Consider the following 16524-nt stretch of genomic DNA (forward strand, 5'->3'; position numbering starts at 1 on the left):
TATTTGTGCATGCCAGCAACAAGTGTGCCTTGTGAAATAATTTTTTCCAAGGCTGGGGAGGTTTATTCAAAAACAAGAAACAGATTAAATGCCAAGACGGCAGAACAACTGTTATTCCTAAATAAAAAATTATGTTGACATACAAAAAATGTGTTTAGTTTTCCCATGTTGAACCTGATTAGTCTAACCTGCTTCATTCATGTATCCTTTATTTCCCTATAACATGTTCCCAAAAAAAACCCTGGGCCATAAGCATAGCCTACATTTTAAAACCATTGTAGCATTTTCCTCTCCAGCATATTCCAAAGGATAATGTACTATGAAACTGAAATAACAAAACATCTGTAACTGGCAGATATAAAAATGTTCTAGTTACTGAAGGCATATAATAGTCTGAACTTTTTAAGCACCAGCAGGGAGTCAAACACCGGCCGCTCCGGCCGAATGCAAGTGTGTTAACCACTGAACCATGGCTGTGGACGTAATCTTGCGTTCCATGTTGGCTATTTATATTCTTCGTCTGAAGCAGTTGTGCTTCACGATCAAAATGTGATGTTAGCAAAACTGGCCACTAGATGTCACCATGGAGTTACGTGTGTCGGACTGTTTCGAAACCTCGACACATTCCGGCGCAATTGCGTCGAACGTTTCGTTGTTTCACAAGCCTCGTTCTGCCCATCCCTAGCTGTAAGTCGCCTTTGTCAGGGTTATGCAGGCAGACCCAAGTGTAAGACACCTCCAGGCAGAAATTAGAAAAACAAACTTTATTGACCGATAAAACTCACCAACGGACAGGACTACAACAGGGTGAACAGAGAGACAATCCGACAAGGAACAGAGAAACAGGAGGGTAGAAATACACAGACTAATTAACAGAAAGACAGAGGACTGGACGAGACCAACAAGACAATAACAGGAAACAGGTGAGGAAGCAGAAACGGAGGGAAAACTAACAACACAGGAAGCTCAGACCAAATAAGGAGGTTGGGCGGAGACAAAGACAGATGACAGGCAGGTAAACACAAAGCACATGACAGAAAACAATACACAGAATGGCCACCAGGGTGGCACAATGTCAAGAGTCCAGGCCAGACAGGCCCTTGGAATTGTAATTTTTGCTAAATGAATAAATGGCAATGTATTAATGAACCATAGATATGCATATATGCTGCATCATGTATTGGGATACATGCTATTCTAAAGCACAGGGGCAGCCGGTAGGGTTGCCGGTTCGAAACCCAACCAGTAGGCGTGGCTGAAGTGCCCTTGCGCAAGGTACCTAACCCCTCACTGCTCCCCGAGCGCCGCTGTTGTTGCAGGTAGCTCACTGCGCCGGGATTAGTGTGTGCTTCACCTCACTGCGTGCTGAGTGTTTCACTAATTCACGAATTGGGAAAAATGCAGAGACCAAATTTCCCTCACGGGATCAAAAGAGTATATATACTTACTTACTTATACTCAGGGCTTAATTTGAGCGGGAACACGCCGGAACATGTTCCGGCACCTCCGACGTTGGATCCGGAACGTTTTTTTATTGGATCCGTCAACTCTTACGTCAATATAAAAAATAAATCGCCTAAACGAAAAATAAATAAATTACTGTTTGTGTAGTGTTCAATGTTAATATCTTTCTTATTAGTCTTTAGAAATAGGGGAAAGACCAAACAGGATACAACAAGCTAATCGAGTGCTAGTGCTTTATCCACAATATTGGCCACAGGAGGGTGACGCGCTGTTCGGGGAGAGAGAAGTTGAGATGCTCTGCCAGCAGTTTTGCATCGATAGCCCGCGGAATGTCATCAGGGCTTTCAGGGAATACCACCTCTACCATCTCCTCCCCATTTGCCTTGTCGGCCCGCCGCTTGCCCGGTTCAACCCCCTTCCTTACGTGAGGTCATGGTAAAGGACATAGGTGTAAAGAAAGAAGCAGGGTAATGGAGGCCGGGGGTCTGGATGCTGTATGGGCCATTTTGGACAAGTAGGCCTAGGCTACAGTAGGAAGAAATTGCGCTTCCACGCTGTATCTAGTTGATCATTGATTAGGCCTACTGGGTGTGGGTGGTCATGATTGCAATATATAGCATACTTTAGCGCCGAGGCTATTAGCCCCTTGTTGGACTGTTTTGTTGGTTCCCCTGTATCTCCTGTTTTCCCGGTCTGTGTCAAGGGGGCAGGCGAATTCCCGGAAGTAGAAGAATCGACGTAGGCTGGAGGGACCACCTCTCTGCTAACTCCCATAGAAGTCCATTCATTGTAAGATTTTTTTGAAATACCATAACTTCATATAACATATATCCTGTGCCGATATTGTAGCTTCTGTGTAATCCACATAAACACTACAAAGGCAAAACAGACTCCACTAGCTCGTCCGTAACGTTGGTTACCCGTAAGAAGAACGGTTAGCTTGTTCGGTTGGAGGGAAGCTAGCTTTGGCGTAATCTCTCTTTCGCGCCGTAGGGAGATAACCGTATTGTTTGGATAAGAAGCTCAGTCCACCTTGTCTATGACGGTAACTCATAAGCAAAACCTAGCATACACGACCGTATGTTAAGGTAAAGCATTACACAGAGGGAACCTAATAATAATAAAAAAGTAAACATAATTTTTAAAAAAAGGGCACTAATCATTTCAGAGGTTTTCGATGGATTGACCGTAGGTCGGAAAAGTGGAAAAAAGATTAGCTTCAAGGCTATAACTTTGTTTTGTTTTAGCATGACTGTTTTTGAAGATGATCATGTAGGCTATGGTAGCTTCAACATTAACTCGACTTGGTGAGGATGATATTAATAATAATACATAAATAAATGTTTAACTTTGATGACTTTGAAGGCGAAGGAAGTGTAAGAAGAATTTCTGTGTATCTATCATATGAGTTACAAGATTCAGTTCGATGGCTAACGTCACGAAGTTAAGTGTGAGTCTGCGCAGTACTGGGGGGACCAACTGAAAAATCGTTCTATTTGACTCAGTGCCCTCCCATTGAAAACGACGGAGTCTGTTCGTCCATTTCTTTTACTGTCTATGGTCTGTGTGCGCGCTTGTGTGCGCGCGTGAGTGTTTGTGTCTCCCGCTCCCTCTCTGTGTCATATTATGTGTCAGTTTCGATGTGTTTTGATTGGGGGGAGGTGTCCGGGGGGGAATAGGGGTTCAGATAGGTATTCAGATGTGTCAATCAGAAATTATTAATCATTCCACGCTGTATCTAGTTGATTATTGATTACTGGGTTTTCATAATTGCAATATATAGCATACTATAGCCCATATGTTTTTATTTCGGCCTATGCGTAGAATGTTTGTCTAGTTTTTTCCGATAATTTGATAATGGATAATTGCTGTTTTTTTTATTTTAATTTTTTACATTTTACACCCATGAAGTGCAGTGTTGCAAGTTCTGAAGTTAATAAACATTGCCCTGGTGTACACACCGCGTTGTTTAGTTTTTTTTAGTCAGAGCTATGTACGCAGGTTTTTTTTGTTGTTGGTCCGTAACCTCAAATCCCCGTTTTGAGTCGCCGGATCCACCCCCCCTATGCGCTCCAGCACCTCCCACTTTACAAATTAAGCACTGCTTACACTTATACATACTCATACTTATACTTATTAATACTTATTAATACTTACTTACTTATACTTATACATACTCATAAATCATTTAAATTCTCGGTGAAACACACACAGCTTTTCAAATTACTTCTCTACTCCATCCATTTTCAATGATACTCACAAACCCACTCTCATTCGGTGGTAAACACTACACTCTAGTGGTCATACTGAGGTACTGCATGTAAAACTATGAGAATGGCATCAGTCACACTGCCAATGATAAAAATGAAAAGATGCACAAAGCATATAATTCACTGGGCGATATTGGCTACCTGCATAAAGGGTCAGCCAACACAAAGTGTTGGGCAGACAGGGCATGTTATGTGGTCTGCATGAACATGGTGCTCTTCCAAGAGTACCTCCTGTCTTAGCACTGCTAACAGCTGGACATGCTTTATCTAGCTCTTACCTCACTCACACAGGATCTGACACACTGCACATTTGGTTCCGCTGTGTGCTTCACCTGACTCACTGTTCTGATTGGTTCCGCTGTGTGCTTCACCTGACTCACTGTTCTGATTGGTTCCGCTGTGTGCTTCACCTGACTCACTGTTCTGATTGGTTCCGCTGTGTGCTTCACCTGACTCACTGTTCTGATTGGTTCCGCTGTGTGCTTCACCTGACTCACTGTTCTGATTGGCAGGATGGGTGTACGGAAGGGGGCTGATAGAGCTGAGAGTCTCTGTTCTGTTCTCGAGATGCAAAGAGAGGAGGAGGTTGTCTGGTGAGTCACTTTCACTTTCTCATTAAGCTACATTCTAATTCATTACGGCAGTGGCTCAGGAGGTAGAAGAGTCGTCTGGAGGGCTGCTGGTTTGAACCCGACTCCTCCATGTTGAAGTGTCCTTGACCAAGACATGTGAGGCATGAAATTGTAAAGTGCTTTGGACAAAAGCTCTATACAAATGCAGTCCATTAACCATGCACTTACCATTTGAGTACTGACTGCCCACTACTGCTTTACTACTGTTTTACTAATGTACACAGCCTAATGTTTTTCACTACTGTTTTACTGCTACACTGTTTTTCATGCTATATTAGCACACATGATCAATGGCTGCGGTCAGGCTTCTGCTACAATACTGAATGAATGAATGGCTATAACCCTATTACCTCAGCCTGTTCTTGCACTGAAATAGTTTTTTACTCTACCTTGTCTACATTATACTTTACTCTCCTATTTGTCCATATTATTTATGCTGGTCTCTAGACCTTACTCTTGCACTGTTGCACTGTTGGACTAATGTTGGACTACTTTTTGCACCTTCACCATGACACTCACTCTCTTGAGCACCTTGCCATGCACACAAAACTAAAGGACTATGGTTGGACTACTTTTTGCACCTTCACCATGACACTCACTCCCTTTAGCACCGTACCAGTCCCGGCCCTGTCACTACAAGCGTCTTATGCTTGATCACCCTCAAGCACACTGGACTTTCTTAATTTAATTTATATAGTGTATTTAGTATTTAGTTTTGTTAGTTTTCTTATCTTTCTTATCTTGTACTGTCTTTATTGTACAGTGGAGTTTAGTTATATGTTTATACTTATACTTATGTTTACCATTTCTGCTGTAAGTGCATGTTGTGTGTGATGTCTGTATGCTACTGAGACCCTTGAATTTCCCCATGGGGATCAATAAAGTATCTATCTATCTATCTATCTATCTATCTATCTAACCAGTGACTTGACTTGACTTGATGCATTTACCATTTACCACTTCCCATTTACCACTTCCCAAATAACAACTATGCTGGAAAGTGCATTATAAGTTTGAACTAAAGGAAATGTGTTCTATGTGGTAATGTGTATGGTGTGTGCAGAGCCATTTCAACAGGAGAACATTCATTATCAAAACACTTCCAGTGTTGAAACTGGCTGCAGTTCACCTTGAGGGCCCTGAGAGAACTCAGAATGAATGGAAGCCTATGAAGCTTCATTGACCAATCAGCATCCATTAGCAGAATTCTATCGTGTTAAGGGCAAAACCAGCCCACTCTGTAAGATGCCAAAAGGATATGGGTATTTGTTTCACTTTTGATGGATAAGCCATACTGTACTTGTGAAAACTATGATAAAATATGTTTTTTGTTGGTGATAAGCAAGTGAAAAAAAAATAATTTAGCCGTCTAGCCTGCAACTGCAACCTATTTGGATACAATGGAGGGAGTGAACAGGCTCTCCGTAAACAGGCTCTGGTGTGAGCATGGAAATGGTCAGTCTTATATTCCTTCTCTTCTCTGGGTTTCAGGCTGTGGATTGCCCAGTATGGAGATTCCTCCCCTGAATCTGAAGCCTCTTCACTGGGTCTAGCTCTGCTGTTCTCCTCACAGGTCTCTGAGAAAGTACTGAGGAAGATCCTCCACAGGTTCCATCAGCTGAGACATTTCACAGACACGTGAGAATTTTATTTTTATGGTTTTGATCACATTAGGCTTTGTGTAGGAATAAGAAGCTGGTTTTGTGTTTAATTTAATTTCTAAGAATGGTGCGTGTTTGTGTGTGTGTGCGTGTGTGTGTGTGTGTGTATTTTTATGCTTTCAACATTTTGACATTTGAAAAACTAATCTCACTGTTTATTCATTAGTTGCTTTCTACATTCACTCCTCATGCTCCTGACTTCATTCTCAAACCCAAAGTCAGCCAACTAGACCAATCTGAGTGTGTGTGTGTGTGTGTGTGTGTGTGTGCGTGTGTGTGTGTAGGAGTCTAGAGTATAGTGAGTGTGTGAATGCTCTGTTCTCCTGGCTGGCCTCTCTGCCTGATCTGAAGAGGCTGGAACTTGTTGTGAGCTGTCTGACTGAGATCTGGGCCACCAGGATTCTGAAACTCATCCACACCTGCCCCAGTCTAAAGAACGTAAGGTAAGAGACACCTTTTATAAGAATCTTACTGACCAATAACAGGAAACTGGGAGGTTAGGTGAATAGGTGAGATCTGAACACAAAAACACACTCACATGAAAATGAATAATGAGAGTGCCCTGCCCTACAAATACTATAGACCATACCTTTCAACCCTCCCGTTGTTTTCTGGGTTTCTCACGTAGGCTATTTTAACTTTTTCCCCTGCTGTCTTCCTGTTTTAATATTTTCCGGTAAAGTATCCCGTATTTTAATACTCTCATAACTGTTCCCTACTGTTGTCCTCTGTTCACCTCGCCCTACCACCGGTCCGAGTCCACCTCGGTTGTCAACCGTCCAACCTACTGTTGTCCTGTTGCTACACCCTTGCCCTTCTGGCAAAACGGATGTCATCAAAGCATTGTTTTGCTTGCTTGAAGGCGAACTTAGAGAAATGTTATCCTATTTCAGATAACGCTGTGGTTGTTGAAAGATCCCGAGTAGCTTCACACTTTGTTTAGTTAATGCAGCAGTTTTGTAGTCTGAATTCTTGTTGTCAGCAGAGAGATAGCAACAGAAAGGTAAATGTTGAAAGTTTTCTGTATTTTGGGTGAGAAACTCTGGAAATCTGCCTTAATTTCAATGCTCCATGTTGATGGCTATGCTGTTGATACAATCTGAACAAATTGATGAGATGATGTTATGTAGGCATTTGTAGACACCGGGACATCCACATACTCCAGTATAGGGAAAAAAGGAAAAAATGGAAAATGCAAGGGTCTAGGCAGAGTCCAGTGTACACAAAGCTATACAAGAACACAAGTGTGTGGTGTGGGGGTGGGGGGGGGCACTTTCTCATTCTCTCAGTGTTGGCCTTCAGGGAGCCAAACTGTTTTCCAGACTGTAGCAGTGTAAACAGTCCGTTGTTGGGGTGACTGGGGTTGTTTATGATCTTCCTGCTTCTGGTCTGGCACTGCTTGATGTAAGTAGATTGCAGGTCAGATAGCTCAGTGCAGGTGATGCTCTATTCAGTGCAGATATTCTCTATCCACTATCACTCTCATCATAATGTGATGTGGGGTCATGTCTAGGATTGCAGCCAAAGCCATGAAGCCACCAGCCTTCACCTCCACAGTCATGTAGCAGTTATCAACGTTCAGGATGTAAAATGAGTTTAAACACTTTCGAGACTAGTGTAATGATGATGTCAGACATGTGTGATTTGGTGAGCTCCTGTGATGTTGGTGTTTGTCCATCACTGGATTTGTTTTGGGGTGAGGAGTGCTGCCCCCACCTCTCATCACACACAGTAAACTAATAGAAGCCACTCTGAACACTCTGAAAGAGGCACCGTTGGGAGTTTTGGATCAGGATCCTCTCCCTTGTCCACGCCTGCCCCAGTCTAGAGGAGTTCCGGTTATTGACCTTCATGCTGTGTAAACCCTTTGATCAGTCTGAGTCTTTATCTGATGAGGTGTGTCTCATTCAACAGGTTTATGGCCACTGTCTTGGATGGGAGTGGTAAGCAGGAAGATGGTTTGTTGCTGGAGGAGGGGATCTGCTTACTGCATTCTATTGTTATTTGGGGAAATCACATCTAAGGAGCTGGACTAGCAAAGTTGTGGGATCTATTCACAGCTTCCACCGTTGTGTCCTTGAGTAATGCACTAAACTCCAAGCTGTACTGTAAGTCGCCTTGGAATCGAAAACTCTGCTAAATGAATACATTTCAATGTATGAATTAATCATATATATGCAGATATGGATGCTACATCATATATTGGGATACATGTTATTCTAAAGAGGCCAACTATTAAAAATCATTTCAATTCTCTGTGAAACACACACAGCTTTTGAAATTACTTCCCTACTCCATCCATTTTCAATGACATTCACAAACCCACTCTCATTCAGTGGTAAACACTACACTCTAGTGGTCATACTGAGGTACTGCATGTAAAACTATGAGAATGGCATAATGGGCTAGTCACATGGCCAAACCTGCCAATGATAAAATAAAAAATATGCACACAGCATATAATTCACTGGGCGATATTGGCTACCTGCATAAAGGGTCAGCAAACACAAAGTGTTGGGCAGACAGGGCATGTTATGTGGTCTGCATGAACATGGTGCTCTTCCAAGAGTACCTCTTCTCTTAGCACTGCTAACAGCTGGACATGCTTTATCTAGCTCTTACTCACTGCCCTCTTCCCTATCCTGACTATCTCTTAGCACTGCTAACAGCTGGACATGCTTTATCTAGCTCCCTCCATCTCCCTCCCCTGACCTCTCCTGGACTGTTATTCTAGTCTGACTTGTCTAATCTGACTTCTATATCTGACATTATTTGGTGTCACTGATTTAGCCACACTAAGCTACTTTAACGTTATAGAACTGCATGGAAATAACCACAAAGATTTCATCTGTCATCGACAAATGTTGTAACAATTATTGACTGTTTGGCTAATGTTAAATTAATTTAAGTTAACGTCACATTACTATGCTGGCAAACTAAATATAATATTTACATAATCCTGTAAACAGAGAGGCTAATGTTACTGGGTAACATGTTATGGTAACTAACCTATAGGGTTATAGGTTTATTGCTGCACTAACAATATCCTAGTGACATTGTACCTTTACTGCACCTTTAATTTGTACCTTTGTTGCATCTTGCAAGTGGCTTTGAATCGGACTTGTGACCGAAGGGGTGGCAGGTTCAATCCCTGACTGGTAGGAAAAATGTTGGAGGGGGGAGTGATTGAACAGCACGCTCCCACATCCACATCAACTGATGAGGTGCATTTGAGCACCTAACCCCCAACTGCTCCCTGGATTAAGCCCAGAGCTGCCCACTGCTCCGGATGTATATGTGTGTTCCTAGCTCACTGCTTGTGTGTGTGTGTGTGTGTGTGTGTGTGTGTGTGTGTGTGTGTGTTATTCTCTTCCCACAGGAAGCGCTGCTGTAAAGCCACTGAGCCGTGCACTGAGTTTAAGGACACGATCCTCAGCTGTAATGAACTGTGGGAGATTACAATGGGGAGAGAGGAAGAGGAGGACAGAGAGGAAGATGAGGAAGAGAGAGAGGAAGAGGAAGGTGAAGAGGACAGAGAGGAAGAGGAAGAGATGACAGCAGAAGAGCAGCACAACCAGCAGCAGAAGAAGAAGAAGAGGAGGAAGAAGAAAGATTGTGTTTTGATGTGATCTGTCCTCCTAGCACCATCAGCAGCAGTGATCAGCCCTGACAGCACAAGACTCCATACTGCTCTGTGCTGGTGTCAGTAATCAGCCCTGTCAGCACAAGACTCCATACTGCTCTGTGCTGGTGTCAGTAATCAGCCCTGACAGCACAAGACTCCATACTGCTCTGTGCTGGTGTCAGTAATCAGCCCTGTCAGCACAAGACTCCATACTGCTCTGTGCTGGTGTCAGTAATCAGCCCTGTCAGCACAAGACTCCATACTGCTCTGTGCTGGTGTCAGTAATCAGCCCTGACAGCACAAGACTCCATACTGCTCTGTGCTGGTGTCAGTAATCAGCCCTGACAGCACAAGACTCCATACTGCTCTGTGCTGGTGTCAGTAATCAGCCCTGACAGCACAAGACTCCATACTGCTCTGTGCTGGTGTCAGTAATCAGCCCTGACAGCACAAGACTCCATACTGCTCTGTGCTGGTGTCAGTAATCAGCCCTGACAGCACAAGACTCCATAATGCTCTGTGCTGGTGTCAGTAATCAGCCCTGACAGCACAAGACTCCATACTGCTCTGTGCTGGTGTCAGTAATCAGCCCTGACAGCACAAGACTCCATACTGCTCTGTGCTGGTGGCGTTGTGGTCAGATGAGCCGACATTGTTTTTATGAGAACTACAGATGAATCACCTAGATGTACCGCAGAGCGGTACAAAATATGACCGCCGCCCAGTCCAGCACATCTTTTCCACAAAAATAAAGCACGCTGAAAGGCCTATATGATTCTAACTGTCTCACTAAATTGCATTATCCACACTCAATTCTCACTGATATCTGCTAGACAACAAGTACCAAAACATGATTAGTTCATAGATTTCACATGTAAAATTAATTTATACAACCCCACCTCCATCTTGCCTGTTCATAATTCTGAGAAATTCTTGAATTGTGTGCATGTACAGTACATGTTTATGTTATGTATGTGGGTGTGTGTGTGTGTGTGTGTGTGTGTGTGTGTGTGCGTGCTTGTGTGTGTGCCTGCGTATGTGCCTGTGCATGCAAGCGTACATATGTCTACTGTGTGAGTATGTGTCATACGCATGATTACTGTGAATGTATGTGTGTGTGTGTGTATCTGTTTGTGCACATGTGTGCACATGAAATGGGTTAACATGACCCCCGGAGGCAAACATCCGGAAAAAAATGGTCATCCTAGTCCCTACAGTTCTCAAGATATTCACAGAGAACTGTGTCTGCCCTACCCTCCTTTCTGGGGGTCCAGTCCAGTGGGGGGGCTACAGAAAAAAACGAAAAACGAGGGTTCCATGCTATCCATATGGGGTTACATGCCCACCAAGTTTTGTGTACCCCGGTCTTTCAGTGTCCCGGGAATCCCTGTTGGTGTACGTCACTAAATGTACACATACATTATTTTATTGTAAGGCCCCCCATGAACGAAAGTACACAAAACTTGGCATGCATTCGGAGGGTGTCATAATGATCCTACACTTTTAATTTCGTGCAGTTTTGACCTTGTCAGCCAGAGATATTGTGATGAAAACGCCTAATTTTTTGCTTTTTAATTTTTAACTAGGTGGCGCTATACATGAAATAAGTGGTAATGGGATGGGTTGACATGCCCCCTTAAGACCAACATACATAAAAAAGGTGGACCTCCTAGGCCCTACGGTTCTCGAGATATTCACAGAAAACTGTCTCCGGCCACCTACAGGCCAGTTGGTGTATAGTAACATAAATTAATTTATTGTGTGGCCCCCCATGAACGGAATTCCACGAAACTTGGCGTGCATACAGAGGGTGTCATAATGATCCTACACTTCCAATTTCGTGCAGTTTTGACTATGTTAGGTCACAGATACCTGCGATTACAACACCTCATTTTTACTTTTTTGTGTTTAACTAGGTGGCGCTATACATGAAATGAGTGGTTATGGAATGGGTTGACATGGCCCCTTGAGATCAACATACAAAAAAAAATGGTCCTCCTAAACCCTACGGTTCTCGAGATATTCACAGAAAACTGTGTCTGCCCTACCCTCCTTTCGGGGTGTCCAGTCCAGCGGGGGGGCTACAGATCAAAACGAAAAACGATGGTTCCATGCTATCCATGTGGGGTTACATGCCCACCAAGTTTCGTGTACCCCGGTCTTTCAGTGTCCCGGGAATCATTGACGGAAATTTGGGCATGCGAAAAAAAATAAAAAAAATAAAAAATCTGACTAAACCTATATGACCGCAGCTTCGCTGCGCGGCGGTCATAATAAGAGTTCAAGAGAATAAGTGTTTTGATTTGATTTGATTTGCTGCCCCGACCCGGGTTTTCATTTGATTGGTCTCCTTGACACAGTCAGCACTGACAGGACCAGACACTGTAAGACAACACACACACACACACACCATATGGATGAAATCTAGGGACACACACACCATATTGATGAAATCTAGGGACACACACACCATATTGATGAAATCTAGGGACACACACACCTTATTGATGAAATCTAGGGACACACACAACACAACACACACCATGTGGATGAGATCTTAGGGACACACACACCATGTGGATGAGATCTTAGGGACACACACACCATGTGGATGAGATCTTAGGGACACACACAACACAACACACACACACACAGCATGTGGATGAGATGACACATTTTCAAGGGTGGAAACTAATATTGATTTTGTATCTTGCAAATCGGCTCTCATATCCAGAGCTGTCCTATAGGAGTACAGGTCCATGTACAGTTCTCATATCCAGAGCTGTCCTATAGGAGTACAGGTCCATGTACAGTTCTCATATCCAGAGCTGTCCTATAGGAGTACAGGTCCACATACAGTTGTCATATCCAGAGCTGTTCTATAGGAGTACAGGTCCATGTACAGTTCTCATATTCAGAGCTGTTCTATAGGAGTACAGGTCCACATACAATTCTCATATCCAGAGCTGTTCTATAGGAGTACAGGTCCACATACAGTTCTCATATCCAGAGCTGTTCTACAGGAGTACAGGTCCACATACAGTTCTCATATCCAGAGCTGTTCTATAGGAGTATAGGTCCACGTACAGTTCCATGCAGGTTTCCTGTTTACCTCCACTAGTGTGCTGATCTAAAGCTCGAAATGGGACACCAGTCATCTATTTACAATCCATGTATTGTTTATAATTATAATATTTTGTTGATTTTCCATAGCCTGGCTAGCGCCACCATTTCTCAATGAGACGTGGTCTGGGAACCAAACATTCATTTTCTAGTATTTGAAAAAAATTCCCAGATCCGTTTATTGGGTGCCACGGATGTCTATCAAATGCGTCTGTGCATAGCTCATCATCGTCTTGCTTTCCCCTTTGTTCTGTGATTGGTCTCCTATCTCAGGCGAAAATTTGCTCCATGGTCTCCAGGCTGCCTTAGCAGCGTGAATCAAATCGCGCGCAAGGCAGCATGGGAACACCCAGGCTGATTTTTCTGACATCTGATTGTGTTCACCACTGCAGTCCACATGTTCAAGTTCAAGTAGTCTATTGTCATGTACTCATAAAAGCAATTATAGGTAATGAAATTCCTTCCTAAATAAATAGTAGTAATTAAAAAGGTATATTTTGTGTGTGTGTGGGGGGGGGGGGGGGGATGAAATGGGAGATGATCAGAATCAGAATCAGCTTTATTGGCCAGGTTTGCGTAAAAAAATAAGGAATTTGACTCCGGTTAATATTTGCTCTCAAAGTACAACACACTTAACATATAAGAATAAAAACAGAAATATAAAATAAGCAGCAACATTCTCTTAAAGGTGCAGTCAAGGATTTTATGGAAATGATGATCGCAACAGTTAAATATAACTTTATTGGTGTCCTCTATTCAACAGTGACATGGTCGTAACGTGTCAACTTCAAACAGTTTATGTTACAACTTGCTTGCACTTCGCGTCGTTGGAATTTTCAGTGTGAACACCCTCATACACTCAAACTAGGTATTGTAAGTGCAGAAGTACTCACTCAAACTACTGTAGGTATTGTAAGTGCAGAAGTAGGCCATTTGAGACACAGTGTTAGTGTTGTGGCAGGTAGGGCAGCCTCAGCTCCTTCCTCACTTGCAGGGGTGCCACTGACACATACAGTGAAAGCAGACAGGAAATGTATCTCTATGCAACTGACTGGGCGCCAGTTGAGGGTCTTCATGTGCAGAATAGCAACGTCTCTGGACAGAGAGAGACCTGCAATACCCTGCTGCTGAGGTGCACACAAACCAGCCCAGAGAAAGATGACAGCAGGCTTGTGCAGAATTCAGAATTGAATTTAGAATGACTCCTAAATTCCAATTCAATTCTTGAATTTGAATTGAGGTCAAAAACAGGATCTAGAATTCAAATTCTAATTAAAGAAAGTAGAATTGAAATTTGACTAAAATTCATATCATAATTTAAGGGTAGTGTTTAACTATGAAGCTTCACAGTATATGTCAGATATAATTGCATCAAACACAAAACTTAAAACTTATAACAATAACCGATCACATTTCCAAAGTATCCTTCCAAACACTGAATGTGTGTGAGATTCAACACATTCTCGCTGTTATGTGACTGTGTTATTGTTTGAATTGTCATGAATTTAATTCCACTTCCTGGCATTCCAATTCTAATTCCCGTGGGGTGGAGCCAATTCAATTCAAATTCCAACTCATGAATTGAATGGAGGTCTAAAATTCTGAATTTTGCACAAGCCAGGATGTCAGCAGGCAAACAGGGAGGAGGTGTGATAAGCCAATAAGCTGGACGCCATGCTCCAGGAGAAATGTGGGCCCACATACACTAGAGTCAACTACAGGCCCACATACACTAGAGTCAACTACAGGCCCACATACACTAGAGTCAACTACATACACTAGAGTCAACTACAGGCCCACATACACTAGAGTCAACTACAGGCCCACATTCACTAGAGTCAACTACATACAATAGAGTCAACTACAGGCCCACATACACTAGTCAACTACAGGCCCACATACACTAGTCAACTACAGGCCCACATACACTAGAGTCAACTACAGGCCCACATACACTAGTCAACTACAGGCCCACATATAATAGTCAACTACAGGCCCACATACACTAGTCAACTACAGGCCCACATACACTAGTCAACTACAGGCCCACATATACTAGTCAACTACAGGCCCACATACACTAGTCAACTACAGGCCCACATACACTAGAGTCAACTAAAGGGCCACATACACAAGAGTCAACTACAGGCCCACATACACTAGTCAACTACAGGCCCACATACACTAGAGTCAACTAGAGGCCCACATACACAAGTGTCAACTACAGGCCCACATACACTAGTCAACTACAGGCCCACATACACAAGAGTCAACTACAGGCCCACATACACAAGAGTCAACTACAGGCCCACATACACTAGTCAACTACAGGCCCACATACACTAGTCAACTACAGGCCCACATACACTAGAGTCAACTACAGGCCCACATACACTAGTCAACTACAGGCCCACATACACTAGAGTCAACTACAGGCCCACATACACAAGAGTCAACTACAGGCCCACATACACTAGTCAACTACAGGCCCATATATACTAGTCAACTACAGGCCCACATACACTAGAGTCAACTACAGGCCCACATACACTAGAGTCAACTACAGGCCCACATACACTAGAGTCAACTACAGGCCCACATACACTAGTCAACTACAGGCCCACATACACTAGAGTCAACTACAGGCCCACATACACTAGTCAAATACAGGCCCACATACACAAGAGTCAACTACAGGCCCACATACACAAGAGTCAACTACAGGCCCACATACACAAGAGTCAACTACAGGCCCACATACACTAGAGTCAACTAAAGGGCCACATACACAAGAGTCAACTACAGGCCCACATACACTAGTCAACTACAGGCCCACATACACTAGTCAACTACAGGCCCACATACACTAGAGTCAACTACAGGCCCACATACACTAGTCAACTACAGGCCCACATACACTAGAGTCAAGTACAGGCCCACATACACTAGAGTCAACTACAGGCCCACATACACTAGTCAACTACAGGCCCACATACACTAGAGTCAACTAAAGGGCCACATACACAAGAGTCAACTACAGGCCCACATACACTAGTCAACTACAGGCCCACATACACTAAAGTCAACTACAGGCCCACATACACTAGTCAACTACAGGCCCACATACACTAGAGTCAACTACAGTCCCACATACACTAGTCAACTACAGGCCCACATACACTAGAGTCAACTATAGGCCCACATACACTAGAGTCAACTACAGGCCCACATACACTAGAGTCAACTACAGGCCCACATACACTAGTCAACTACAGGCCCACATACACAAGAGTCAACTACAGGCCCACATACACAAGAGTCAACTACAGGCCCACATACACTAGTCAACTACAGGCCCACATACACTAGAGTCAACTACAGGCCCACATACACTAGAGTCAACTACAGGCCCACATACACTAGTCAACTACAGGCCCACATACACTAGAGTCAACTACAGGCCCACATACACTAGAGTCAACTACAGGCCCACATACACTAGTCAACTACAGGCCCACATACACTAGAGTCAACTACAGGCCCACATACACAAGAGTCAACTACAGGCCCACATACACTAGTCAACTACAGGCCCACATACACTAGAGTCAACTACAGGCCCACATACACTAGAGTCCACTACAGGCCTGAATGTGTTTCTACACTAGAGTCAACTACAGGCCTGAATGTGTTTCTACACTAGAGTCAAATAGGACAGGCCTGAATGTGTTGAATTGCACAACATTTTC

General features: G+C 43.4%; 1 protein-coding gene across 1 annotated transcript; it reads left to right on the top strand.

The window, feature by feature from the left end:
• Positions 1–2168: 2168 nt before the first annotated feature.
• On the top strand, positions 2169–10420 carry LOC143139643 (uncharacterized). Its single transcript, XM_076300277.1, has 5 exons — positions 2169–2253; positions 4247–4327; positions 5858–6004; positions 6312–6470; positions 9407–10420. Exons 2-5 carry the CDS (start codon positions 4248–4250, stop codon positions 9654–9656), a joined length of 636 nt encoding a protein of 211 aa, XP_076156392.1. The 5' UTR covers positions 2169–2253; position 4247; the 3' UTR covers positions 9657–10420.
• Positions 10421–16524: the final 6104 nt, after the last annotated feature.

Source organism: Alosa pseudoharengus, unplaced genomic scaffold (genome assembly GCF_046254945.1).
Source record: "Alosa pseudoharengus isolate Yale_2024_CS ecotype anadromous, Long Island Sound unplaced genomic scaffold, YU_APseudo_1.1 YU_APseudo_1.1_scf_22, whole genome shotgun sequence".
NCBI classification, from domain to species: domain Eukaryota; kingdom Metazoa; phylum Chordata; class Actinopteri; order Clupeiformes; family Clupeidae; genus Alosa; species Alosa pseudoharengus.